We start from the raw sequence: 26,353 nt of genomic DNA on the forward strand, positions 1-26,353 counted from the left end.
CAATTTCCCCTTCTCTCTCTGACCCAAAGTAGTGGCAATCTGATCCACTTTGACTCTCCAAATGTGCAATAGCCTTCAAATTGGCTTGCATCTGCTGCTCGGTACGGTTCATGAAGGCGTTGGTGCTCTGAGCAAGGGAAGTGGTGCTTTAAGCAATCTGAGCAATCTTGTCCTCCAAACTAGACCTTTTGGCATTAGGGTGCATATATGGCTTGTTGGTGCTCCCACTAGCTTGCTGTCCATTGTTGTTGCTCCACCTGAAATTAGGGTTGTTCTTCCATCCAGGGTTATAAGTGTTAGAAAATGGATCGTATGGCACCCTAGGATAATTCCCAACCTGATTCACGTGTTCCACATCACCTCCTTGTTCTTGCATACCCATCAGCTTCTCTTGAGCCAAAGATAACTTCTGCACCATAGTCTTGATTTCCAAAATCTGTCCCTCCATGGTGTTTGGCACATCAGTCACCTCATATAACCCTCTCTTTGGTCCTCCCCTTGGACGATTGGAATCCCACTGTTGAGAATTCAAAGAAAGTGACTCAAACAAATCTGTAGCCTCATCCTCCGTTTTTGACATAAACGCACCACCACATGCCGAATCTACCTTGGCTTGATCTCTCTCCAATAATCCCTGATAAAAACAACAAATCACATACCAAGGAGATAAGTTATGGTGTGGGCAGCTAGTAAGTAACTCATTGAATCTGTCCCAAGTCTCATGGAATGGCTCGTCCGCCTTCTGCACAAATCCAAGGATCTCCTTCCGAATCGAATTTGTCTTGGAAATGGAATAAAACTTGTTCAGGAACTTGCTCGAAAGATCATCCCATGTCGAAATGGAACCACTGGGCAGCGAATACAACCACCTCTTTGCCTTGTCCTTAAGCGCAAAAGGGAACATCCTCAAACGGTACTAATTGGCATTCAGACCCCTCAACTGTGCGGCTTCACAAACCCAGGAAAACTCCTTCAAAAAGTGGATCGGATCCTCCCCATTCAGCCCATGGTAGCTCGGCAACAAGTGAATCTGACCACTCTTGATCTCGAAATCAGTGGCTATGGTTGCATACCGAATGCAAGACGGTTGAGTGGGCAGCGAAGGTGCTAAAAAATGGCTCAGGGGCTGCGGCATCATCTCGTTTGTCTCAGCCATGTCGACACTCTCAGTCTCTTCACTACTCGAATCTGGTGCGCTAGGTAGAGGGCTACCTTGTGATGTACCTAAAGTTTCCTTTTTGAGCCTCTCCAACCTTGCAACAAGTTCAGGGTTCATAAAACACACCTAATCAAGAGAAAAACACACAATCAGTAGAAAGAATGCATATAAAGGCATGGCATTTATTAAAACTAAAAATTAACCAAAAATGAAATCTAACTAATATAACCTAATTCTAATGACTAATTAAACCAATTCATTGATATTAGACACCATTCCCCGGCAACGGCACTAAAAACTTGTTGATGTGTTTTCTTAGAATAAAATAAACAATTATTTCATCCCAAGTATACTCGCAAGTGCACGAATCGCATTAGCAGCAAAGCGTACAAGCACGAGGTCGATCCCACAGGGAATGGTTAATAAACAACAAATCAATTCAAATAATCACTAGAATAACTAAATGGGGGTGGGGTTTTGAAAGATGGAAACACATGCACACATCACCACATGCACACACCCTTTATTCTATCTTGCAATGTTAAGTTTTCAGTTTCAAATCAGATAAGCATGCAATAACCATCCAAGGCTAATGACAGTTAATTTGAACACAACATATTAAAGTTTGACTGCTAAAAAGGTTTGGCTAGTTACTTTCTCGCAATTGTTCTCCTAATGCATAAACTAAGAGCTTCTTGGTCCTTCCTTAGCCAGTTAACCTACATGTTCCCTAGTTCAAGCTAAGGCAGATGTTACCCATGCAGGAGTCATTAAGTTTTATGAGAACGTCAAACATGCACAACATATAAGATTTGACTATTTCCTTATAGAGGTCGCCCAACCCCACTACCAAGAATAATCCCTTATTCCCTTGTTACTTGTGGTTTAGTGTCTTTGACTATTTCACAGCTAAACCTAACAATTAAACTAGATGCAATTACCCTAAGGTGGCCAGTCAAAGGATGCAAACAACTAGTGACGGGTTCAAATAGATAGTGGAAATTTAATACATGCAAACATCAAACTAACAGACCAAGAGACGGATAAACGATTTGTTAGAACATGCAAATCCATTAATCGACCTACGACTAACATGCAAGATAGAATAACTAACTACATAACTAAATTAAATAAATAAAAACAGCAACAATAAACAAAGTCCCAATTCATGCTTGCTAAAGAAATCAGAAACACAAAGGAAACGAAATTAAAAGCATAAACAAATTGAAAGCAGAAACATGAATTAAATGAAATCAAGAGATAAACTAATTAAATTCAGAAACTTAATTAAATAAATTCAGAGGCATAATCCAACAATAAAATAGAAAACTAGAACAAAAATCAAAGGGAAACAACAAGAGAGGCTGCGGCAAGACAAGGAAGAGAAGGCACCTTTCACAAGCAATTGCCTCACGACTATGGTGAGCTAGGGCTTGCGGCTTAGGGTTGCTCTTCCTTGCAGCCACGCCACTCCTATCTCTCTCTCAACCTTCGGCTAGCCCTCACAAGAATAAAACTCAAAACTGAAATTAAAAACCTAAAACAGAGAATAAACTAGAAGGCAAGGAGAATTTCGGCTGGAGTGTGTAAGTGTGCTAGGGTTCTGAATTGATGGGATATATATAGAGGATAAATCCTTGAGAGGCAAGGATAGGGCTTGCGGCACAACTAGGGTTTGCTGCTCCTTGTAGCTTGCGGCATCAGCTAGGGTTTCTAGCTATGGGCTTGCGGCAAAGGCTTGGCCTTTTGGGCTTAAGTGATGCATGCAAGTCAGCTAGGACCTCCCTCCTTGCGCATGGGCTGATGGTCTTGGGCCTTGATGGTGCATTGGGCTCACATGTGTTGGGCTGAAGTGGCTTGCACAAGATGGGCTAGGGTTTCACTCCATGGGCTTCCACCTTGGGCTTGTGCATGGGTCTTGCGCATAGGGCTTCTTGGCTGCTAGGGTTTGCATGGCATGAATGCGCATGCATGGGCTGCCATCTTGCTCCTTACGCATGGTCTTTGGGCTGCTAGGATTTGGCCCATGCATGTGCATGCATGGCCCATCTTGGGTTCGGCATCCCTTAGGCCCATGGGCCCTTGACTTTTGACTTCCCATTTTGCCCCTCATTTCTATTTGAATTCAAATTCATTTCTTCCCTCCATTCATTTCCATGGATGTCCACCACCTTCTAGAAGCTTCTGGAACCTTGACTTTGTAGAGTTGACTTTTGCCAACATTTCCTAGTGCAACTATGATTCCTTGAAAATTAAGGATTCCTTATCCGTTTCGACTTCTCGTAATGACCATATTGCCCCTGGGGTCTCCTAGTGTCATTAGGACTTCTTTCCCTAGTTGGGTTAGGTTTTCTAGTTCAACCAGGATTTCCTGTTCGAATCAGGATTTCTCATTTTTTGCTCCACAATGATGGTTCTGGACTTGATGTTTCCTAGTGTGACTAGGAATCCTCATTTGACTAGGATTTCTGTACTTTTCCTGGTTTGACCAAGATTTCACTCGTTTTCCTAGTTTGACCAGAAAATGTCCCAAAATGGCTCCATTTGCTTCTTTTTCTCATTTCTACTTCATTTGACCTGAAAACACAAAAACAAGACAATAAACACAAAATATCGAGTTCTAACACTCTAGGTTAAGGAATTAGTATCATAAAGTGATGCAAAATGCACACTCATTATATAAAAGTAAATTTCCCTTTTATAGTAGAGCCTTTGGCACGACAAGTAAATTCTCTAAATAACCTTATCATAGGAAAAGAGAATTTTATAATGTCATTAAAAGGAGAAATTAGAAACAAGAAGACTATACAAATGTTGCAGGAACCCAAGATCGAAAAGAAAATACAAGATCTAAAAGATCTTATTATTAAGGAAGTGTGCTATGATCTCCCAACAGCGTTCTGGAATAGAGAAAAGCACATTGTTAGCCTCCCTTATGAACCTGACTTTAAAGAGTCAATGATCCCTACCAAAGCTAGGCCCATCCAAATGAATAGAAGCCATTTGGAATTGTGTGAAAAAGAAATAAAGGATCTCTTAAAAAAGGGATTAATCCGCAAGAGCAAATCCCCATGGAGCTGTCCAGCCTTCTACGTTGAAAAAGCTGCAGAAATCGAACGCGGGGTTCCAAGGTTAGTAATTAATTACAAAGCTTTAAATAAGGCTTTAAGGTGGATAAGATATGCAATCCCAAACAAAAGAGATTTGTTAAATAGATTACATGAAGCTGTAATCTTTTCAAAATTTGACATGAAGTCTGGATTCTGGCAAGTCCAAATCAGAGAAGAAGAAAGGTACAAAACAGCCTTTACTGTACCTTTTGGACATTACGAATGGAATGTCATGCCATTCGGACTTAAAAATGCACCCTCTGAATTTATGATATTTTTAACCCTTATTCCTCTTTCACTATTACCTATATTGATGATGTTTTAGTTTACTCCTCCTCTCTGGAAGAACACTTTAAACATGTTAACATCTTTCTTAAGGTAGTGAAAAATGCAGGGTTGGTGGTCTCAAGCAAGAAAATAGTCTTATTCCAGACTAAAATAAGATTTCTTGGGCATAACATTGACCAAGGAACGATCGTTTCTATTGACAAGGTTATTGCTTTTGCCGACAGATTCCCAGATGAGTTAAAAGACAAAACTCAATTACAAAGATTTTTGGGAAGTCTAAATTATGTCTCAGACTTCTACCAAGATCTTGCTAAAATAAGCAAGCCACTATATGAGAGGTTAAAAAAGAACCCTCCACCTTGGGATAAAAAACATACCCAAGTTGTAAAAGCCTTAAAGGCTCACGTCAAGGAACTTCCTTGCTTATCTATTGCTAAACCAGGAATGTTCAAAATCGTAGAAACAGATGCTTCAGAAAAGGGTTATGGAGGAATCCATAAACAAAAGGATTTAAACTCAAAAAAAGAAAATTGGTCAGGTTCACTTCAGGAATTTGGAATAGTGCGCAGAAAAATTATGCCACAATTAAAAAGGAAATTTTGGCTATTGTTTTAACTGTTACCAAATTTGAAAGTGATTTACTAAACCAAAAGTTTTTGATACGTGTTGATTGCAAAGCTGCAAAAGAAGTTTTACAAAAGGATGTCAAAAACCTGGCCTCTAAACAAATTTTTGTCAGATGGCAGGCCATTCTTTCAGCCTTTGATTTTGACATCAAATACATAAAAGGGGAGGATAACTCTCTTCCCGATTTTCTAACAAGAGAATTTCTGCAGGGCAAGAATGAGGAGGGGTTCTTATTTCAGGAGAGGTTCAGGCTCAAGAATAAACCAAAGACAACAAAAGGAAGCTCAACAACACACTCAGTGGCTTAGAGAGCCCCAGCCTGAGGAGCCTAAAAGGACTCCTTACTATCCCTCTTTTGAGGTCTCTGTAGCTATAATTGAAAATCAGGATTTAACTAATCCTCCACCAGAAGTTGCTAAAAAGTACCTAGTAAATCACTGTAGCCCTTCACTGGGAAATAAAACCCGAGAATGGTATGAGGCAGTCTTAATAGACTATGGTTCAGTGCAAATTAAGCACCATTTCAGAAATAAAGGGATTATTGCCTTTTCTCATTTTATCATCTGTGATTTCATCACACCTGATGAATGGGGAACATCCCTATTCGCTAAACAGCGATTTAATATGGACCAGGGACTTATCCCAAATCGTTTTGATTACTATGATTATGTGAAAGCTTGGGAAGTCTCTCTAATTTACCAAAACCAAGAATTTACTCATTCTTGGTTTCTCCAGTTTAAAACAACTGGCCAAAAACCTTTACCAAACTGGCTAAAAGCCTGGTATGCTGTTTGGGGTCATTCTCCAGACATTATTCCTGCCCCGTTTTAAAAATTTCAATCAAGATGTTGTTCCCAACTGGGAAATTGGGTTGTGGTTCATGTATCTTTACAGTGTTCCTTGGATCCTCAAATGGTCCTATACTGTCTCCTTGCTAAATGAAGATGAAGACATCTACATACCCAACCTTCGCCGTTCCATTTGTGTCAAGTGGTGGGACAAGTTTAACTCCAAATCCATAGAAGGAGTTTCTTTTAAACCTAAAAAGGTTAAAGATATTTTGGGATCCTCTTCATCATCTTCTTCCTCTGATTCAGACAGATTGAGGCAACTTGAGGCTGAATGCAATGACTTAAGGAGCCCACTCCTTAGAAGAACTGGTAAAGACATCTACATACCCAACCTTCGCCGTTCCATTTGTGTCAAGTGGTGGGACAAGTTTAACTCCAAATCCATAGAAGGAGTTTCTTTTAAACCTAAAAAGGTTAAAGATATTTTGGGATCCTCTTCATCATCTTCTTCCTCTGATTCAGACAGATTGAGGCAACTTGAGGTTGAATGCAATGACTTAAGGAGCCCACTCCTTAGAAGAACTGGTAAAAGGCCAGACTCAGATGCTCCATCATTCGACCTCACTTCTGATAATGATAAGGAAGATGACTGTTTTGGAGTCCTCACTCCAATCAAGTAACTTTACTAAAAGGTAAAGTAAAATTCTCGTGATGCTTATCAGCATCTCTGATGGTCCCCTCTACTTTAGTAGCCTCCTTTCGGTGGTTTTGGCTTTATGTAAAATAATTAAGTACTTTACTATTCACCTTTTGACTTTGTCCTTGGTGGTTGTACCCACTCCACCTTTTACTGTTTACTTTTTAAAAGGATAAGATTCCTTGTCGGGCCAGCTGTTTGGTCTGGATCTTTCCTTTCTTTCTATTTCAAGAGGCTTGAGCCTCAGTTGTAACCATCCAGCAATTTTCAGTTTTCTTAAGTGTGAGCTTGTAAGAGTGTATCAAAACAAGTCTCTTGTCAAGACTTGATATTAATACAAGTGTGGAAGTTTGCTTTCTATTTTGAAGTGTGCTTTTTAAATCCTGTAAGTTTGAATGTTCAATTTAATTTCTGTTCTTTTATTTATTTGTTCATTTCAATTTATTTTAATCATACTATTCATCTTGTACATCTGAACCTTGCCAATTTTCAAAATTAAAAAAGATTAAATTTTCGGTTTAAAACCTTCCCCTTTACCTGGGATAGTTTTGGTAGCAGAGCCATTTTTCACGGGAGATAGTTATAAGGGTTTTTAGTTAATTTGATAAAAGTGTTGAAATCGGTGGAGTGAAGGGCAGTTGAAGGCAGTGTTAGCCGTTAGTAAGTCCCAGGGAGTAGCTCGAAATCAGAAAAGTATTGAAGCTTTTAGCTTCTCGCTACCATGGTCTCGGACGTGTTGATAGAACCATGCCCAAAAGGGAATTTCCCTTTTGTTGTTTTCCATATAGGAAATCCATTCCGCATAGAAAGAGACTCTTTGCATATTGTCAAAGTTCTCATAAAACCAGGCTCTTTTAAGCCTATGCTTTGGGCTCATAAACTCCATTTTTAAAGCTTTAATATCATATTGAAACTTGGATGGGCCTTCATCTTTCAAAACATTCAACTGTGGCCCAGTATAGATTAGTCCCTGCACATCAGAAAAGGTTGGCCCAACGGGTCATCCTCTGCGTTAGATTTCTCAAAATTAGTATATATGGGCTCACTAGTTAGTCCTTCTCTTTCTGTTCCAACCATCAAAGGTTCATCCATAGTTCTGGATGAGGTGGATCTTGGCAAGGTTACTGGTCGTCTTGGTGGGTCTCCTGAATAAGAAAACCTAGAGTTTGTAGATGTTCCAAGGCGTGTAGATCTTAGATTAGAGAATCTAATTTCTACTTCTCCGTCATCATGTTCCACGATCTGGTCAATTTCCTGGTTTTGGAGAGGCCTTTGGGGCGCTTCTTGAGCTACTGTCCATTCTAAAGGAAGATTGACTTGATTCCAGCTAATTGTCTTAGGGACCGCTACATTAGATCATTTTAGATCTGCTTGAAACATAATTGTTTTTCCTTGTTCATGCAAATCCTTTGCTCCTGCACACAAGGTAGTCATAGCTTTATAATAGATCCTGTAAACAATAGCCATGTTTTCAGACCCTGGAATCATATCAAATCCATGGGACTTAATATTCAGGGTTAAGGCTTTTAGGACCCCTTTGTCAGTCAAAGATACTGAGAAATTAGGAAAACAATTAAAAAATATAGGACCTTCACTAAGAGAGGATTCAACAACTCCAAGTAGAGAATCTGAAAACTTGTTATGCCTTTGGTCTCTTACACAGACCAAAACAGAGGTATTTAAACCTGTTCTTATCAAAGGTTTTACCGCAACCTGGACTACACCTATGTGTAGATATTTGAATTTCTTAGAAATATGCTGATTTAGCATACTTGGTGTGAACAACTGGAAGTTGTCCTGAGAATTGGAGATAGGCACTGTCCTTTCAGTTGTTTTGATGACATAGTCTGTCCTCCAATCAAAGGTGCCTTTTCTGTATATCTCCTTAGTAGGAAAGGCTGGTATGGACCAGTTCTGGAGCTGCTTTTCATAGTCAGCAAAGACTATTTCTTCGGTATTATTCAGCTTCATCTTCCCTGAGGTACTAGCTTCAGAAGATCTGGACAAATTTCTAAAGAGATTGGCCATAAAAGAGATTAGAAAATAAAAGTGTTTAATTTTTGATTTTGAGCTACTCCTTGGGACTTACCAACGACTAACACTGCCTTCAACTGCCCTTCACTCCACCGATTTCAACACTTTTATCAAACTAAAAACCCTTATAACTATCTCCCGTGAAAAATGGCTCTGATACCAAAACTATCTCAGGTAAAGGGGAAGGTTTTAAACCGAAAATTTAATCTTTTTTAATTTTGAAAATTGGCAAGGTCCAGATGTACAAGATGAATAGTATGATTAAAATAAACTGAAATGAACAAATAAATAGAAGAACATAAATTAAATTGAACATTCAAACTTACAGGATTTAAAAAGCACACTTCAAAATAGAAAGCAAACTCCACACTTGTATCAATATCAAGTCTTGACAAGAGACTTGTTTTGATACACTCTTACAAGCTCACACTTAAGAAAACTGAAAATTGCTAGATGATTACAACTGAGGCTCAAGCCTCTTTAAATAGAAAGAAAGGAAAGATCCAGACCAAACAGCTGGCCCGACAAGGAATCTTATCCTTTTAAAAAGTAAACAGTAAAAGGTGGAGTGGGTACAACCACCGAGGACAAAGTCAAAAGGTGAATAGTAAAGTACTTAATTATTTTACATAAAGCCAAAACCACCGAAAGGAGGCTACTAAAGTAGAGGGGACCATCAGAGATGCTGATAAGCATCACGGGAATTTTACTTTACATTTTAGTAAAGTTACTTGATTGGGGTGAAGACTCCAAAACAGTCATCTTCGTTATCATTATCAGAAGTGAGGTCGAATGATGGAGCATCTGAGTCTGGCCTTTTACCAGTTCTTCTAAGGAGTTGGCTCCTTAAGTCATTGCATTCAGCCTTAAGTTGCCTCAATCTGTCTGAATCAGAGGAAGAAGATGATGAAGAGGATCCCAAAATATCTTTAACCTTTTTAGGTTTAAAAGAAACTCCTTCAATGGATTTGGAGTTAAACTTGTCCCACCACTTGACACAAATGGAACGGCGAAGGTTGGGTATGTAGATGTCTTCATCTTCATTTGGCAAGGAGACAGTATTGGACCATTTGAATTTTTACGTGCCGTGCCCGAAATGTTTATTCTAAAGAGGTTTTACCGCAAGTTCTCAAAATTAGACATGCCCACCTTAAGGGAAAGGTTACCCATACCTCGATGATTATTTTTGACAACTGGACCGACGGCCAAAAGTCGCCGGAAACAGCCGAAAACGGCGGTGGAAGCCGGCGGCTAGCATTCCATTTTCTCACGTCAATTTGCTGCACGTGGCGGCCAACCGGCAACGGGGAAGGGTGGGTTGAGCCGACGCCAGTGTAAGGAGCACATCGGTGGTCGCCGTTCGTCGGGGGAAGGCCGGAGCAAGAAGCTCCGGTGTGTAGCAGTGGCTGCGCGCGCAGAGAGAGGGAAGAGAGAGAGAGAGAGAGACCAGGGGAGGAGAGAGAGAGAAGAGGAGGCTGAGGGGGTGGCATCGCCGGAGGTCGAGGTCGCTGGGGAGGGGGGTGGCCAATGATGGCTGGGAAGGGGGGTGTGTGCGCGGGGAGAAGCTGAGAGAGAGAGAGAGAGTGTGTGTGTGTGTAGTCGGGGAGAGAGAAATCAAATGATGATGGAGAGAGAGAGATATGTGATTTGGGTTTTAAAAACCATTTAAGTAAAAATTACAAATATGCCCCTCACTTTAAACGCCATATCTCTCAAACTGTAACTCGGATCGACGCGTGCTACGTGTCTATGAAATCGTAGGCTCGAAACCTATCCAACGGACCCAAAGTTAAAATCAAAAGCCCATTTATTTTAAAAGTCAACTTTGGGTCAAGCCCAATTTAAAACAAAAATTACAAATTAACCCAAAACCTTTTTAAATTCCAAATAAATTCTCAAAATCCTTAAAATAAATTCTCAAAATATTTAAAATAAATCTTTGAAAAATACGGGGTCTCACATTGATAAGCTCACTAGAGCTAGTATGAGTGAAATGACTTAAACAATTAACCTCAATAATTCCTTCAATTTTCATACTCAATAAATATCCACAATAAAATCCATAATTACTCAATCGCATAATAATTTCATTACCAATCATCCAAGCATCAAGATAAATCATAAATCCTTGTATTCAAATCAAATCACATCAATAAATAATAATCATCATTCTGGCAAATCAATTTCCTAAACGTCAAATATTAACCTCAACATCAACCATTCACATCCTAACCCATAATCTCAATGCATAATCATCCTCATTTCCTTTCTTAAAGATTCAAGCTTAGACTTTACCAAGTTCTAACCAAACCAAGTCCTAGCAAACAAATGCACACAAGAAATCAAGCAAACAGTAAAACTAACTAATTTCACTCACAATGCAATCACGTAAAAAGACTGAAATGCCCTTAGACGGCAACGCGCTCGGATGCACAATAGAACCTTCAATTGCACAAAAACAACTCGAATTCAAGTCTAATTTCAAGAAATTCGAAATAGGCATAAACCCTAAAATCGAATTTCCAATTTCTCAAAATTGGACGTGCCCACCTTAGGGGAAAGATTACCCATACCTCGAGGATTGTTTTTAACAGCTGGATCGACGGCCAAAAGTCGCCGGAAATGGCCGGAATCGGCGGTGGAAGCGGGCGGTTGAGTTGGACTTTCCGAGCTTATTGCTCCGTCGTGGAGCATCATCGGAGCAGGAGGACACCACGGCTGAACTCGCCGTGATGAGAGCAACAAGACCCCGTGGGTCTGGTGTCGTGTCCAGGCCAGAAAAACGAGATCGCCGGCGAGATAATTTCTTTATCATTGCGTCGATTCTCCGTCTACAGTAGTCAGCCGGCGAAGAGGAGGCTGCTGGGGGTCGGCGACGACAAGAAGAAGTCGCCAGTGCCCGTCGCTGGTCGTAGGGTGGCCGGACGCCGAAGTTGCCGAGAGAGAGGAGAGAACCGGGGAGAAAGATAGAGATGCGTGAGAAAGGAGAAAGAAATGGAAATATAAATCTAAGTTTTGGGTTTTAAAACCCTTTCACGCAAAATTACAAAAATGCCCCTCACTTTGAACATCTGTAAAACTCAAACTGTAATTCGAATCGACGCATGCTACGTGTCTATGAACTCGTGGACTCGAGACCTTCCCAACAAGCCCAAAGTCAAAATCAAAAGCCCACTAATTTTAAAAGTCAACTTTTGGGTCAAGCCCAATTTAAAACAAAATTAAAATTTAATTAAAACCTTTTTAATTTCCAAATAAAATTTCCAAAATCCTTAAAATAAATCTTTAAAAAATACGGGGTCTCACACTAAGGATTGATTTAAATTTCTTAGTAACAAGATAGGCATGCTTATTTTTAAAGTCAAAATGTGTGCAGGCAAACCACTAAATTCAAGTTAGTTAAGAAATTCTACAGGATACATTAGACTAAAATTTTCAAAATTGCTAGATGATGAGCATAAAGAATATGAACTCATATAAGGCCGATGAATTCCTGGTACTAAATTTATGACAAAATTATTTATCTTTGTAACTGTTGAATTTCTAGGTGTAATGATGGTTCGCTCTCTTAGATAAGCAATGTTCTCAAAATTGTTGTCAAAATTTGGGTATGCAGCCAAGAAAATTGAATGGATGAGATTTTTGGATGGTTGAATGAGCAAATCTTCAGGAATTTCTATCCAAGATGCTTTTTCATCATTTTAATCATCATATCATTGATTTGACCATCTCCAATTTTAAGAATCCAGTTGGCAAAATCTGTTATTCTTTGCTTTTTATTAATGTCCAAACCTTTTTTTGACAGTCTCATATTTTGTTTCAAGAAAAATATTTTAAAGTAAGGCCATAAATAATAGTTATTAAAGGAGGCATCTACTATTTCCTCTTTTGTTCCCCCTGGAATTACTGGCAAGATTTGTCTAAAATCATCTCCTAGCAAAACAGGTTTTCCACCGAATGGTTTGGTATTAGATGAATCATGTATCTCTGATAACATATCATACAATGATTGTCTAATGCCTCAAAATAATAATTATGATTTATAGGTGCTTCATCCCAAATAATTAAATCAACTTTTTGAATTAATTTGGCAAGATGGCTTCCCTTTTTTATCTGGCATATAGAAGAATCTGTAATATTTAATGAAATCTTAAATCTAGAATGGGCTGTTCTACCTCCAGATAGTAACAAAGATGCTAATCCTAATGATGGAATAGCCAATATAATTTTTCCCTTAGATCTAATTTTGCTTATGATTGTGTGCCACAAAAAAGTTTTACCAATTCCTCCATGTCCATAAACAAAAAATAGGCTTTTTTTTTTTTTTTTTCATTCACAGCAGCTATGATAGAATCATAGATATTTCTTTGCTCTGTGTTTAGCTGTGAGATTAAGCTCAAGTATTCATTTTGTAATTCATGTATATTGTAATTTAGCTCTTCTGTCAAAAATTTATTTTTTATTTCTAACATTTTATTTTCATCAGGCAATGAAAGATTATGATTTTTTAAAGAGTTAGATGACGCATTAAAAAGCTGTTCTAATTCATACAAAAGAGAATTTTTGAGCTCACACTCTGATACAATTAGATTTGGCATGTCAAAACTTTTTCTAAGTTTGTACATAATATTTTCAGATATATTTTGCCAATGAGTATCCAAAAGCAGTTTAGGATTGGCCACATCACAAAACAAAATGATTATAATAAATAACTATCTTAATTCAGAGCATGTTGTTGTACTAATAACATCTCCTAAGGCTTCAACCCATTTTTTGTCATCACCTAATAAACCTAGAGATTGGCATACAGATTGATATGACAAATGTTCAGTGCCATTAACAGTTTTGATATTATTGAAGTTTAAGGCACCTTTTAGCAAATTCAAAAGCATCCTTAGATAATACAATTCACTAGATGCAGGATGAACATAAGCAATTCTACCTAAAGATGTTCCTTTTTGTCTAGGTTTCCAAATTTTATTGCGACAATCCCACACAAATTTTGAAGGGAATTCTGCATAAGATACATCTTGTGCCTGAGGATAATTTTATTCGCTGCAAACCAACTTGTAAGCATTGTAGTTTGAAACACCTTCTCGATTAACTACTGACTCAAGCGATTGATCAGCACTAAAAACAATATTTTGCTCTAAAGGCAAATGTATTGGCAATCGCTCTACAGCAGGTTCTCTAAGATTAATAGGGTATTGAAACAATTAACCTCCAAACAGCTTCATACAGAGATATGTATCTACAATTTAGATAGGCTAGGATTTCATCTTCTGGTTTTTTTTCAAGAACAACTCTAGCTCTATTTGAACCTTTGTTTATATATTTAAAAAGATACTTTATGAGCATTGATTGACAATATGATTCAACATTGATATGAGCATTGTATCTTAATAATAATTATGAGTTATAAGGCATTACAAATCTATTGTCAATTTTAATTCTATTTTTTAACACAAATTTGTCTGGATTTTCACGACGTCTATACACTGGAAAGCCATATGTCTTCAAAATTTGTACTATTTTGGGAAAAACTTGGAACATTTACCCCTCTCGCATGCAAGGAGATTCAAAATTCAATTCTCCACAGGGACCATGAATCATAAATTGATTCACAATATTGTAAAGAGTTGGATGCACAATCCTATCAGGTATTTCGGCAGAAATTATACTATCTAAATCTATTGGCGAAGTGCACTTGTATTGTTGTTCCAACCAGACTAACAAATGATAGTGAGACAATCCTCTTTTTTGAAACTCAGTTGCACAGATTTCTATTTGCAATCAGTTAAAAAAAAATATATATATATATGTAATTAGTTTGATTATCATCAATTGCTAATTAGGCTGAATGATTATTTCCATTATACTGTGGGTATTTTATACAGGATACAAATACCAAATATGGTAAGTCAACTATACAATTAAACTAATTGATAACTAATTATAGCTAATATACACTAACTTTCCCCCTCAAGTTGGTGCATAGATATCGTATACGCCCAACTTGGATAGCGATGTATGGAAAGGACCACTAGTAACAACATAAGTCATCATATCAACCAGCTGATCCGCACTCTTAATATAAGGAACCTTAATTACACTAGAATCTAGATTATCCTTGATGTAGTTCCTATCAAGTTCAATGTGTTTGGTTCGATCATGCTGCACCGGATTATTAGCGATCTCAATAGCTACTGTGTTATCACAAAAGAGTACCATCGGTTTTTGAGGACCATACTCGAGTTCACCCAAGAGAAGTTTGAGCCAGTTAAGCTCTGTAGTCGCATGATGAAGGGCACGGTATTCTGCTTCTGCACTAGATAGTGATACTACATTCTGTTTCTTACTCTTCCAAGTCACCAAGTTGCCTCCAACAAATGACACATACCCTGAAGTAGACTTTCTATCCAATTTGGATCCAGCAAAGTCAGAATCAGTATATACCACAATATCTAGGTGACCATGCTTGGAGAACATAACACCTTTACCATGAAGGATTTCAGATAAGCCAAAACACGGTTCACTGCATCCATGTGTCGATCACTCAGATTATGCATGAATTGACTCACAACACTAACTGCATACGATATGTTAGGCCTAGTATGAGCTAGATAGATCAACTTCTTTACTAACCTCTGATACATCTCTTTGTTTGTTGGAACCTGACCAGGGTAGATAGTCAGACCATGGTTCACCTCAATAAGAGTATCCACAGGTTCGCAGGCAGAGTTACCAGTTTCAACCAAGAGATCTAATACATACTTCCGTTGTGAGAGAAAAATTTCTTGCTTGGATCGAGATACTTCAATGCCGAAGAAGTATTTTAGAACTCCTAAGTCCTTCATTTCAAATTCCTTGGCCAAATAATTTTGAAGCTTCTCTATCTCACTTATGTCACTACATGTAACAATCATGTCATCAACATAAACAATAAGCAAGGTAATATTATCACCAACCCTTTTATAGAACAAGGTGTGATCTGTCAAAGCTTGCTTAAAACCATACTCCTTCATTGAGTAGCTAAACCTGCCAAACCAAGCCCTCGGCAACTGCTTCAGTCCATACAACGCCTTCTTCAGCTTGCATACTTTACCTCATTTTGGTGTAAATCCTGGAGGAGGATCCATATACACCTCCTCTACCAGATCACCATGAAGAAAAGCATTTTTCACATCAAACTGTCTTGGTGGCCAGTCCAGATTAACCGCAAGAGAGAGTATGACCCTAACAGTGTTCATCTAGGCCACAAGAGTAAATGTCTCTTGACAGTCAATCTCATAAGTCTGAATATAACCTTTGGCTACCAGTCTAGCCTTGTACCTATCAACCGTCTCGTCTGACTTATACTTCACCGTAAACACCCACTTACATCCCACTGTTTTCTTTTCCCAAGGTAACTCAACCATCTCCCAAGTAGAGTTCTTCTGGAGAGCTTTCATTTCTTCTACCATAGCAGACTTCCACTTGGGATCATTAAGAACTTCCTGGAAATGACTAGGAACAGGCACATAAGACAACTGAAGGGCAAAAGCTAGATGAGACTTAGACAGACGATGATAATAGACAAAATCAGACATAGGATAAATGACATTAGACGAAGATTTGGAGAAACCCAAGCTATCAGGCGCTTTACGATCACGAAGGGGATATCTCCTATCCTGACCACCGACTTGTGGATTCAAGTCAGCAGAGTCTGAAGGTACAAGATCTGAGCCTACATGGTTAGAATCCGAATCAATATCTGAAGCTATAGGAGAAGAGACATGTATCTCAGGATCAATCTCGGAAGAGTCATTCGATGTCATGGTAGTATCATTAAGAGGAGTACTGGAATCAGGATGAGGCACATCAATAGCCTCTTTCTTCCTTCTTGTATAACCCTTCTAGAACAACCGAGCTGGTCTTTCACCCCTACTTTCTTCAGGTTTGGATTCAGCGTCCACATGATCAGGAGCATTAGAAATCTCTCCCTCACCCAAAGCAGCTGAATCCTCCCCCTTACCCGAAATCCACAATTTCTTTTCTTCCAACCATAACCTTTCCTCTTCCTTACTACTAATCTCCCCCTGAAGAGGAACCAGAGATACATCCCCAGAAAAATAAGACACTCGTTCACAGAACTGAACATCCATATACACATAATATTTACCCGTAGGAGGATGAAAACATTTATATCATTTCTGGGAATTAGAGTAACCAAGGAAGACACATCGAAGGGCACGAGGATCAAGCGTGTCCCTATGAAGAGAGTGAATATGGACATAACACATGCAACCAAAAACCTTAGGGCAAAGATTGAGAGTAGAAGGGATAGAGTGAAACCGTGATAACATCCCCAACGGAGGTTGATAGTCAAGAGAATACGGGCAGGAATTCAGTTGATAAGAAAGACAACGGTCATGACAGCCTCAGCCCAGAAACGTTTAGGAACATACATAGTAAAATATAAGGCCTGGCCACCTCAAGGAGATGGCGGTTCGTACGTTCTGCTATGTCGTTCTATTGTGGTGTATAGGCACATGTAATCTGGTGGAGGATGCCATGTTGTTTGATCGAAATCAGCAAGAGACTGATTAACAAACTCACGACCATTGTCAGAATGAAAAACCTGAACATGAGTATGAAACTGTGTGACAACCATCTTATAAAACTGAGGAATAACATGGATAACATCATTCTTAGACTTCAACAAATATACCCAACTCACCCGAGTGCAGTCATCAATAAAAAACACAGTATTTATGACCCAAAGCAGAAGAGGTAGACAAAGGACCCCAAACATCAGTATAAACACATGAAAAAAGAAATTAAACTTTTATTGAAACTCACTTTAAAAGGAACACGATGGTTTTTAGTATAAATGCATTGTTCACACCGTAAACTAGAAATATGAATATGACAAAACAACTTAGGAAATGAACGTTCTAAATAGGCAAAAGAAGAATGTCCCAAACGACAATGCCATAAAAGAATCTTCTCCCTGTCTGACGACTCTCTTTTTACGTGAAAACCAATACTAGATTTGGATTGCAATGATTTGTCCCCTTCCAAGTAGTAAAGACCTCCAATCTCCTTATCAGTGCCAATCGTCATCTTCGTGAGATTGTCCTGAAACACACAATGAGTAGAATAATAGGTTACAGAACAATTAAGATGTTTGGTAATCTGGCTAATGGAAAGAAGACTATTAGAGAGATTATGAACAAGTAAGACAGAAGACATGGAGAGTGGAGGAGAAAATCAGACAGTCCCGGCCCCTGTAACCGGCATGGAAGTCCGTCAGCAACCTGAACAGACTTAACAGGCGAAGGCATTAGAGAATCAAACAAGGAAGAGTTTCTAGTCATATGATCAGTAGCTCCAATAACCCAATTGTGATTAGTAGAAGAAATAAAGGCCAAACCAGAATTACCTCCTTGAGAAGACACTCGAGAGACATGAGAAGCAGGAGATGAAGATGTGTCAGCAAGAGCAGCTTGAGAAGGTTTCCTATTTTTTCTCTCAGCTTGCTTAAGCTTATACCACTCGAGATAGCCATGCTTCTTCCAGCAAACATCGACTGTATGCCTGGTACCATTGCAGTAAGTGCAATGGCGAGTATGAGGATCAAAAGAACCAGAAAAAGCAAGAAGAGGGGCCGACTGAGAGCTACTCTTCTGAATTTCCAGGGCTAAAGCCTCAGAACGATCTTCAATACCCATGGTAACCTATCTCTGCACTTCTCGGAGAACCAGGGAGTACGTTTCTTCTAGGCTTGGTAAAGGAGAGGTAGTGAGGACACGGCCGCTGACGTGATCCAAACTGTGATCAAGTCCTACAAGAAACATGTAAACACGATCCTTAGCCAAGCGCTTTCTTTCTTTCTCCACATTGGCTTGACAATCCATATCATTAGGCCTCCGATAATCAAGGTCCATAAAAATGGAGTTCAGCTCGTTGTAGTAATCGGTGAGAGGCCGGCCACCCTAACGCAATTGAAAGGCTTTCTTCATCAGTTCATAAACCTGAGAAGAGTCATAAGCATCAAGATAGCTCCTCTTAACAGCATCTCATACATCCTTTGCCGTTCCACACTGCACAAAATGTGACATAAGATGCAGTCATGGAGTTGATGAGCCATGATTTAACTAGGGCATCTTGCCCTTCCCATTCATCGTAGGCTGGATCAGTCTCTGTGGGTGCAACATTCCTCCCTGTAATATAGCTTTTCTTCATCCTGCTAACAATATGTATTTCCAAAATTTTAGACCAAACCTGATAATTAGTACCATCTACTTTAATATGGATTGGAGTAGAGGTTTCTTGAATGGTAACAACATAAGGTAGTTTGCTGTCAAAATTGGCAAGAGCCTTGCCACTGCCAGACATAGTGTCTTGCCCAGCAGACATGTTGAAGAGAATTGGCTGATCGGCTATAGCAAAGAACGAGAAGGAAGTTTTCTGTGGCTAGGGTTTTCGAAAAAGAAGTAGACACAACAGCAGCACAAAGAGAGGCAGCAGCTGTAGAAAGTAGGCAGCACAAAGAGAAGCAACATTAGCTGTAGGTAGTGGAAATCTTCAGCCTTAATAAGAGAGATTTTTTTTTCCTGATGGTACTGTAGCGGCAAAGTTACTGTAGTGGCGGTGTTACCGTAGCAGCGGAGTTACTGTAGTGGCAGAAAAAAAAAATCTTAAAGGAAAAACCCTAGGGCACTGATACCAAATTGCTAATTAGGTTGAATGATTATTTTCATTATATTGTGGGTATTTTATACAGGATACAAATACCAAATATGGTAAGTCAACTATACAATTAAACTAATTGACAACTAATTACAGCTAATATACGCTAACTTCATCAAAAAAGAAATAAAGTATTTAAAAGAAGCTTGTTAGGTTTGTAAAATGTACCTGCTACAGTTTCTCTAAAAGGTTTACCTGATTTGATATAATTAATCATATCACTTAATTTCATTTTGAACACTCTTAAAATAATATCAGGTCTATCTTCTGGTTTGTATCCAGGTTTTTTATCCAACTCTCTGAAAATTTCAGGCCATTTTACATTGCAAGTAAATGTAATGAATAGGTCAAGATTTCCATATTTTCTATAAATTGTCATGGCATCCTGGTAGTTATTTATCATGTTTCTAGCACTTCCAGTATATGAACTTGACAATATTACTTTTTGACCTATATGATTCGCATTTTTTTCACCTTTTGTAACAACATCATAAATGCCTTTAAATATCTCACTTCTCACAACTTTTTGGTTTTTTCAAATATAATCTAATATGTCTTCCTCAAGTGTTACATAAGCATTTACTAAAAATTGTTGAAATAATCTTCCACCCTTTAACAATGTACTGAACTCAAGTTCTCTTTCTTGAATTTGATAAGCGATGAAAGCTCTCATAGGCACTCTGCCTCTTTTCATTTGATGATTTTTAAAAGTATTATTCCATTTGATATCAGGTCTATAACCATCTTCACCGTAAGGGAAGAGAATAAGATACTGCAAAGACATGAATTTTGGATGTAATTTTGTTATCATTTTCAATTCCCCATCTTGCAATTCTATTACAATATCTCTATTTAAATCAAAAAGACCTATATATCCTACAATTAGACTACCAATTTCATCACATGTTGGTTGTTCATATTGTTTGGTGTCATTTGGCTGCCTAGCTAACAATTTGATTCTGACATTACAAAGAGAATTTTCTTCAAATTTGTCTCTGATCGTGCGAAAAAATTTAACCAATTCATTTGATTCATCAAACATGCTGATGAGACCTTAAAAATATTCTCATCCAACTTTTGATTAGTTTGAAGACGGTTAACAACACTAAAGCGATTAATCACTTCATTATATGTATCATAAACATAAAGTTGGACAAATTTTGGACATTCTCCTTCAGGTGGTACTAATGAACCCATTAAATAATGAACTTGACCACTAATTTTAAAGATGTAAGGGTTTGGTCTATTATTAACGGAAGTATCAACTTTGGCTCCCATTGAAGTGAATGCAAACATAGAATTATATGCTCTAATATATGTTCTCCCTAAATGCCAAACTTGATTGACCTTTAGCAGGATTAAGTAAAATGTCTAAAAAAGGGGGTGTTGGCTTGACAATTGGAAGTTTAATCTTTCCTTCTTGACAACAAAGAGTGAATAAAGGCTCATTTTTTTTAGATTTTCTTAGAATAGATTCATTTAACCAAAACAGTGCATTACAATAAATACACTTGTAATTCTTATCTCCAAAATCAACATATTTGTGAACACTTCCTATAAAAAAAAAAAAAACACAGAAAACATGGAAAAATCAGAAATATAAAGTATGACTAATACACCAACAATGTTGAAATTGGAAAGAAAGTTGGAACAAAAAAGAAGACATACTTTGTCTCTTCATATGATAATGTGCTTGAGCTCTATTTATTTGATTTGAAGTATCCTCAATAAGTAAGAAAGTCAAAGCTCCAATAGCCAAATCAAAATGACTTTGATCGGAGGCCAAAGCGTGAGAATAAGAAATGATTGAGGAACTGGAAACTCCAGTACTAGAATCAAAATGACTTTCATCAAAGATGAAAGCATCTGATTGATCTAAAAGGATTTGATATGTGCTTGTTTCAAGTGCATTTACATAGCTAAACAATCCACTATCAGGAGTTTTTTGTCTTTTATTATGAGTTATTGGTTTTTTTTTTTATAGGCACTACTAGAAATAGTATCACATACTTATTTGCTAGCTATTTCAATGCTACTTGGTATATTTGAACTATAGCTTTGTTCTATTATTAAAGTTCTATCACAGAGCCTATGCTTTTTAGGCATTGCATTCAAAGCAAAATATTAGAAGCAGTAGATTGATGGCTGAAAAAAAAAATGTATAAATATATAATAGTATCTTTAAATTATAGATTACTTGCAAAAATAACACATGCACATTCTAATAATACTGTAAATAAAATGTTTTCAAAAAAGATTAAACAAATACTTATCTTTAGCTTATTCCGCACGACTGTCAGAAAAGCAGTAAATGAACTCCTACAAAGCAGAAATTTGACAACTTTAACAGTGAATTAAAAAAAATGACGATTTCTTATTTTAAAATTATTTGATATTGAGTTTCATTATTCATATTGTCAGGACCGCCCCCGGATTCCACCCTGAAACCCGAAGAGGTCCTGCGGGAATCCAAATTCAAAGAAAATCCTACCGAAATTTCGGCAGAACCTCCCCTGAAAATGGACTAACCCAGAATTCTTATACCTGTTAAAATGCACTTCTAAACAGCAACCACTTCTACCACAACCAAAATAAGGTCTCAGACCCAACAATTTCACAGAAATCCAACTTAAACCTTAGGAGTGGTTATCAGAGCTACTAATAAGTTTTTACAAAAATAAACATGGCGCCTACAGGGTCCGGGAATGAAAAAATGGATGCTATGCCTCGACGCGTTTGGCTCGACCTCCACCAAAGCTACTACCTGGGGGGAACAATTTAAGACAAAAGAAAATAAACCGTGAGACAAACTCAGTGAGTGGACAGTTTAATAAAAACGAAAATAAAAGTAAACTTTCTTTTTCAGAAAATCCTTCAAAACCACATTTAGCACCAAGACCTCACGTCACTCTCTGAAATCCCCCAGTTTTAAAACCATAAAGTTTATTTAAATTTAAAGAATCTCATAAAACGATATATATTTTCTCAAGAAAACAATTTCTTAAAACAACCGAACCGTAAAAACATCGTAACAACAACCTTGATGGAATTCAAAAGAAATCCCTCACTTAAAAACATATTTGATAATTTCCGAAAATAACCAAATTTATTTTCCACCATGCTATATACCCTGAATAATCCTGGCCATACACACGCGTGGAGTGAAATCCAACACGTGCAGGCAATATCCTGGCCATACACACGTGTGGAGTAAATCCAACACGTGCAGGCAATATCCTGGCCATACACACGTGTGAATAAAATCAGCACGTGCAGGCAAATCCTGGTCGTACGTGCACGCAGAGCGGCCCCCAAAGGGCGAAGCATCCCGACACACGGCCCAAAGCCTATATGTGCATCGTGATGGGTCCCAAAGACCTATTAAATCTGATAACCTGTAGGGTACTGCAAAGGGTGGTTTTGAAAACCATTTTCCATAACCAAATCATAATCCTTTTTCCACCAAGAATAAATATCAAGATATTTTCCCAAAAAGGAACTTAAAATCCATAAGCTAACATACGAAATTCAAATAAAAATCGATATACATAAATCAAAATAATACTTTTCGACAAAACTGAAATATTAAATGAACCTTATATATAAAATGAGAAATTAAATTCTTTTCCCAAAGTCCAACAACTCACTAAAACCAACATGTAAATATATGTTTAAAAAAAACTTTCTTATGAAGCATTGAAATCCGAAATCCAACATTTTCTTCAAATCCCAAATCAAATTCATGCATAATAGGATTAATGAAATCTTTTATAAATTTATTTGAAAACCAAAGTTCGCTCACATTTGTTATTTCTAAATCAAACTCAATTAACCAAAATAAAACGCAAATTTCATAAATCATTTAAAGAAATGAGAGTCCACTCACAGTGAGAAGATCTAATGTCGATCCTCCGCCGGATCGTCACGAACCCCGGTCGTCTCGCCTATAACACAAACGATAAATTATGAAATTAGTCTTGACTCCAATACATTAAATTTTGCATGGGTGTTAATCCTAATGTCCCGCCAAACTCACGCTCAAGTAACGGTTATAAATCATCTTCCTCAAAACTATATGCTCTCTACTATATTCCTAAACCATCTCGAAACTTCCCGGCTCACACCAATGTCACCCACACTTCTAAAACCAATTTCAAATTTCGAAAATAAATCTACGTAGCCAACCTCCATCGAGCACACCGTCTGAGAGTAAGTTCGATATCGGAAAAATATCCAAACATTTAATCCATTAATACCCAAATAAACCTTACGTGTGTTATGCCTCGACCTAGGTTCACTCGGGAATCGTTTTCAATATAGAAAACATATCCAATATCAATCCAAATTAGGGTTTCGTAAACTCCGGAAAATTTCCACCTAAACACAATTAATAACCAACTCCAAAAGAGTTTTAAATTCAAGTATCAAAAGAAATTGGCGGCTGGTTGATCAGAACCGCCGCTTCCGCCGCTTAAAGTGGCAGCCACAAACGCACCAAAACTAGATTTCACAAATTTCTCCCAATTTCCTCCAAATTTCAATCCTGCACAGCCATTGGGTTTCCTAGAGACAAAATTTATCCAAAACAGCATCACAATAGCCCCCAAATTCGAAAACCCAAGATAACCCAAAATGGCTATAAACTCCAAAATTTCAATTCGCGAAAATACTCAAAATTTATCAACTAAACCAAGGGGGAATGAAAGCCCATACCTAAAGGAGTAAAACCCCTCAAGAATCACGGCCAACGGTGGCTGAAAACGGGTGGGATCGACGAAATGGCCGGCGGTGGCTGCTGGCTTCTCCGGTGGTTTCTGCATGTGGAAACAATTGGCCTGCTCGAGGAGGCTTCGGGGATGGATGGCCGGCCTAAGGGGATCACGCTGGTGGCCTCGCGTTGCCGGGAAAGTGGCCGGACCACTGCTCCCAATGGTGAGGTCGCGCGCAGGGAAGAAGAAGAGAGAGGGTCGGGGAGAGAGAAAATGAGGGAAAGAGAGAGTGAGCTTAGGGGAGGGTGGTCGGCCCCTGGGGGTGCTCACCGGAGGTTGGTGTCGGCAGGGGTGGCTGGTGATGATGTCTGGGAGGGAGGTGCCGGTGTGCAGGGGTGAGGAGACACGAAGAGAAAGGGGGTGCGGGGAGAGAGAAATAAAAGGAGAGAGAAGTGTGTAGAAAATTCTAGAGAGAGAGAGAAAAAATCAGATTTTGGGTATTTAAAAACCTACTTTTATAAATTTACAAAATTACCCCTCACTTCACATGTCCGTATCTTTTAAACCGTAACTCGAAACGATGCGTGCTACGTGTCTATGAACTCGTGGGCTCGAAACCTATCTAACGGACCCAAAGTCAAAATCGAAAACCCATTCATTTTAAAAGTCAACTTTTGGTCAAACCCCAAATTAAAACAATAATAAAATAAAAATTTTAAATCCAAACCTTTTTTATTTTCCGAATAAATCCCAAAATCTTTAAAATACAATTCAACATCTTTTTAAAAAAAATATCTTTAAAGCATAGTTAAATAAAAATTTAAATTTCTAGTGAAAATTTGGGTCGGGTCGTTACACATATTATTTTTTATGCCATAAATTAAATTGACATTTGCAAAGAATATGTTATATAAATGTTTACATGAGCAAGTGAAAAAACCTTTTTATTACGGTGGACAGAGACAATGAAGAGTTTGGACTTTGGAAACACTGGATCTGACAAAGCTTTGGCATGAAGTAAAGGCCTCATGGTGACATTGAGATTAATGAAAAATTTTAGGAAGACTTTCACATGCGTATATGGTAAAAGTGCAATGGAGTGCTGAAACTTGATGCAAGATATTTGCCTATTGAGTTTTAAATTTTAGAGATTGACATGATACTAATTTATATTTCTTCATATCAACAATGAGACAAAGCTGACCGATTCCTTAAATGGAATCAACGGTCAAAATTAAAAAGTGATTAATGAGCTCCAACAGTTCAAATTTAAAGTGGATGGCTTCAGTGTAATGCGGCATACAGAACCCTTCGTGTGAGCGCGTCCTTCGTCAACTGCCAATAGCCCCGTCAGAGTGTCTCCTCCAATCGGAGCGCGCCACGTGGCGGTTGTTAGTCCAGTCAGCCACTCCTTTTAATTTTCAAATTTCCTAATTTTTTTCTTCTAACTCTAACTTCACTTGGTGGTGCAAGTGAAAATGATGGACAATGGTCTCTATTTATATGCACTAGAGGGTTGAAAGAAGTTGTAAGTTTTCAATGTGGGACAAATTGCACTAAAAACTCACAAAGAAGGCTTAAAACTCGAATTAGGTTGAGAAAACCCAGTCGGACTATTCATTTTGTGAGACAAAATAGGAGGGTGTGGCCCGTTTAGAAAACACGAGGGGTCATGCATGGTGACTCGGTTTGGCTTGGACCGATTCCACACAGATCCAACGGTCCAAATCCATTTGGTTTAATGAGGTCGAACGCTCTAGATTAAAATGTGGGCTAGGGATTAAGTGTGATGCACACACGTGGCTCCTTGTGGGCTCGCCTATCAGTGCGTCTGGGTGAATGGCAGTGCAACATGCGTCGCGTTGTAAGTCTAGTCATCACTCAAATTTAATTTCCTATTTTCTCCAAATTTCGTAAATTCACCAAAATAGCTCGAGACTTCAAATAATTTCCAGAAAAATCTTACGGACTCTTAGTAATTAATCGTAATTTTCTGTAGCCTTAAAACAACAAATTGTTTTTCATAAAAATTAAGGATAAATTAACTCTAATGAATTTAATTCTAAAAAATTAATTTCAACTTGATAATTACCAAAATCACGTACAAGGATACTAGAGCTCAACTATAAACCTCTAATGGTACAAGTTAGTTACATAAAAGACAAAGAAAACATTATTTCTTTTAAGAAACCTTAAGCTTTTAA

General features: G+C 38.1%; 1 protein-coding gene, 1 long non-coding RNA gene, 1 other non-coding gene and 1 pseudogene across 3 annotated transcripts; 1 reads left to right on the top strand and 3 right to left on the bottom strand.

The window, feature by feature from the left end:
* The first annotated feature begins 668 nt into the window (after nt 1-668).
* LOC147273112 (small nucleolar RNA R71) lies at nt 669-775 on the top strand. The gene has a single exon (XR_015119798.1). It is a non-coding gene; the product is annotated as a small nucleolar RNA R71 (small nucleolar RNA).
* A 17,650-nt stretch (nt 776-18,425) lies between these two features.
* On the bottom strand, nt 18,426-19,107 carry LOC147273113 (uncharacterized). The gene is made up of 2 exons (XM_086256715.1): nt 18,793-19,107; nt 18,426-18,683 (listed from the first exon to the last, which is right to left on the bottom strand). Exons 1-2 carry the CDS (start codon nt 19,105-19,107, stop codon nt 18,426-18,428), a joined length of 573 nt encoding a protein of 190 aa, XP_086112841.1.
* An 868-nt stretch (nt 19,108-19,975) lies between these two features.
* LOC147273114 (uncharacterized) lies at nt 19,976-21,546 on the bottom strand (annotated as a pseudogene).
* Nucleotides 21,547-21,848: 302 nt separating this feature from the next.
* Nucleotides 21,849-24,600, bottom strand: LOC147273115 (uncharacterized). Its single transcript, XR_015119769.1, has 3 exons — nt 24,154-24,600; nt 23,327-23,384; nt 21,849-22,204 (listed from the first exon to the last, which is right to left on the bottom strand). It is a non-coding gene; the product is annotated as an uncharacterized LOC147273115 (long non-coding RNA).
* Between the last annotated feature and the right edge of the window lie 1,753 nt (nt 24,601-26,353).

The sequence above is a fragment of the Dryas octopetala genome, chromosome 9 (genome assembly GCF_963921425.1).
Source record: "Dryas octopetala chromosome 9, drDryOcto1.1, whole genome shotgun sequence".
Taxonomy (NCBI): domain Eukaryota; kingdom Viridiplantae; phylum Streptophyta; class Magnoliopsida; order Rosales; family Rosaceae; genus Dryas; species Dryas octopetala.

What these genes read in the sequence shown, in the direction of transcription:
- LOC147273113 (XM_086256715.1), bottom strand. Translation starts at nt 19,107, where the DNA reads ATGTCTGCTGGGCAAGACACTATGTCTGGCAGTGGCAAGGCTCTTGCC. An exon ending in CTTATGTCACATTTTGTGCA is followed by an intron (nt 18,684 to 18,792) that starts GTGTGGAACGGC and finishes CAATTGCGTTAG; the next exon opens with GGTGGCCGGCCTCTCACCGA.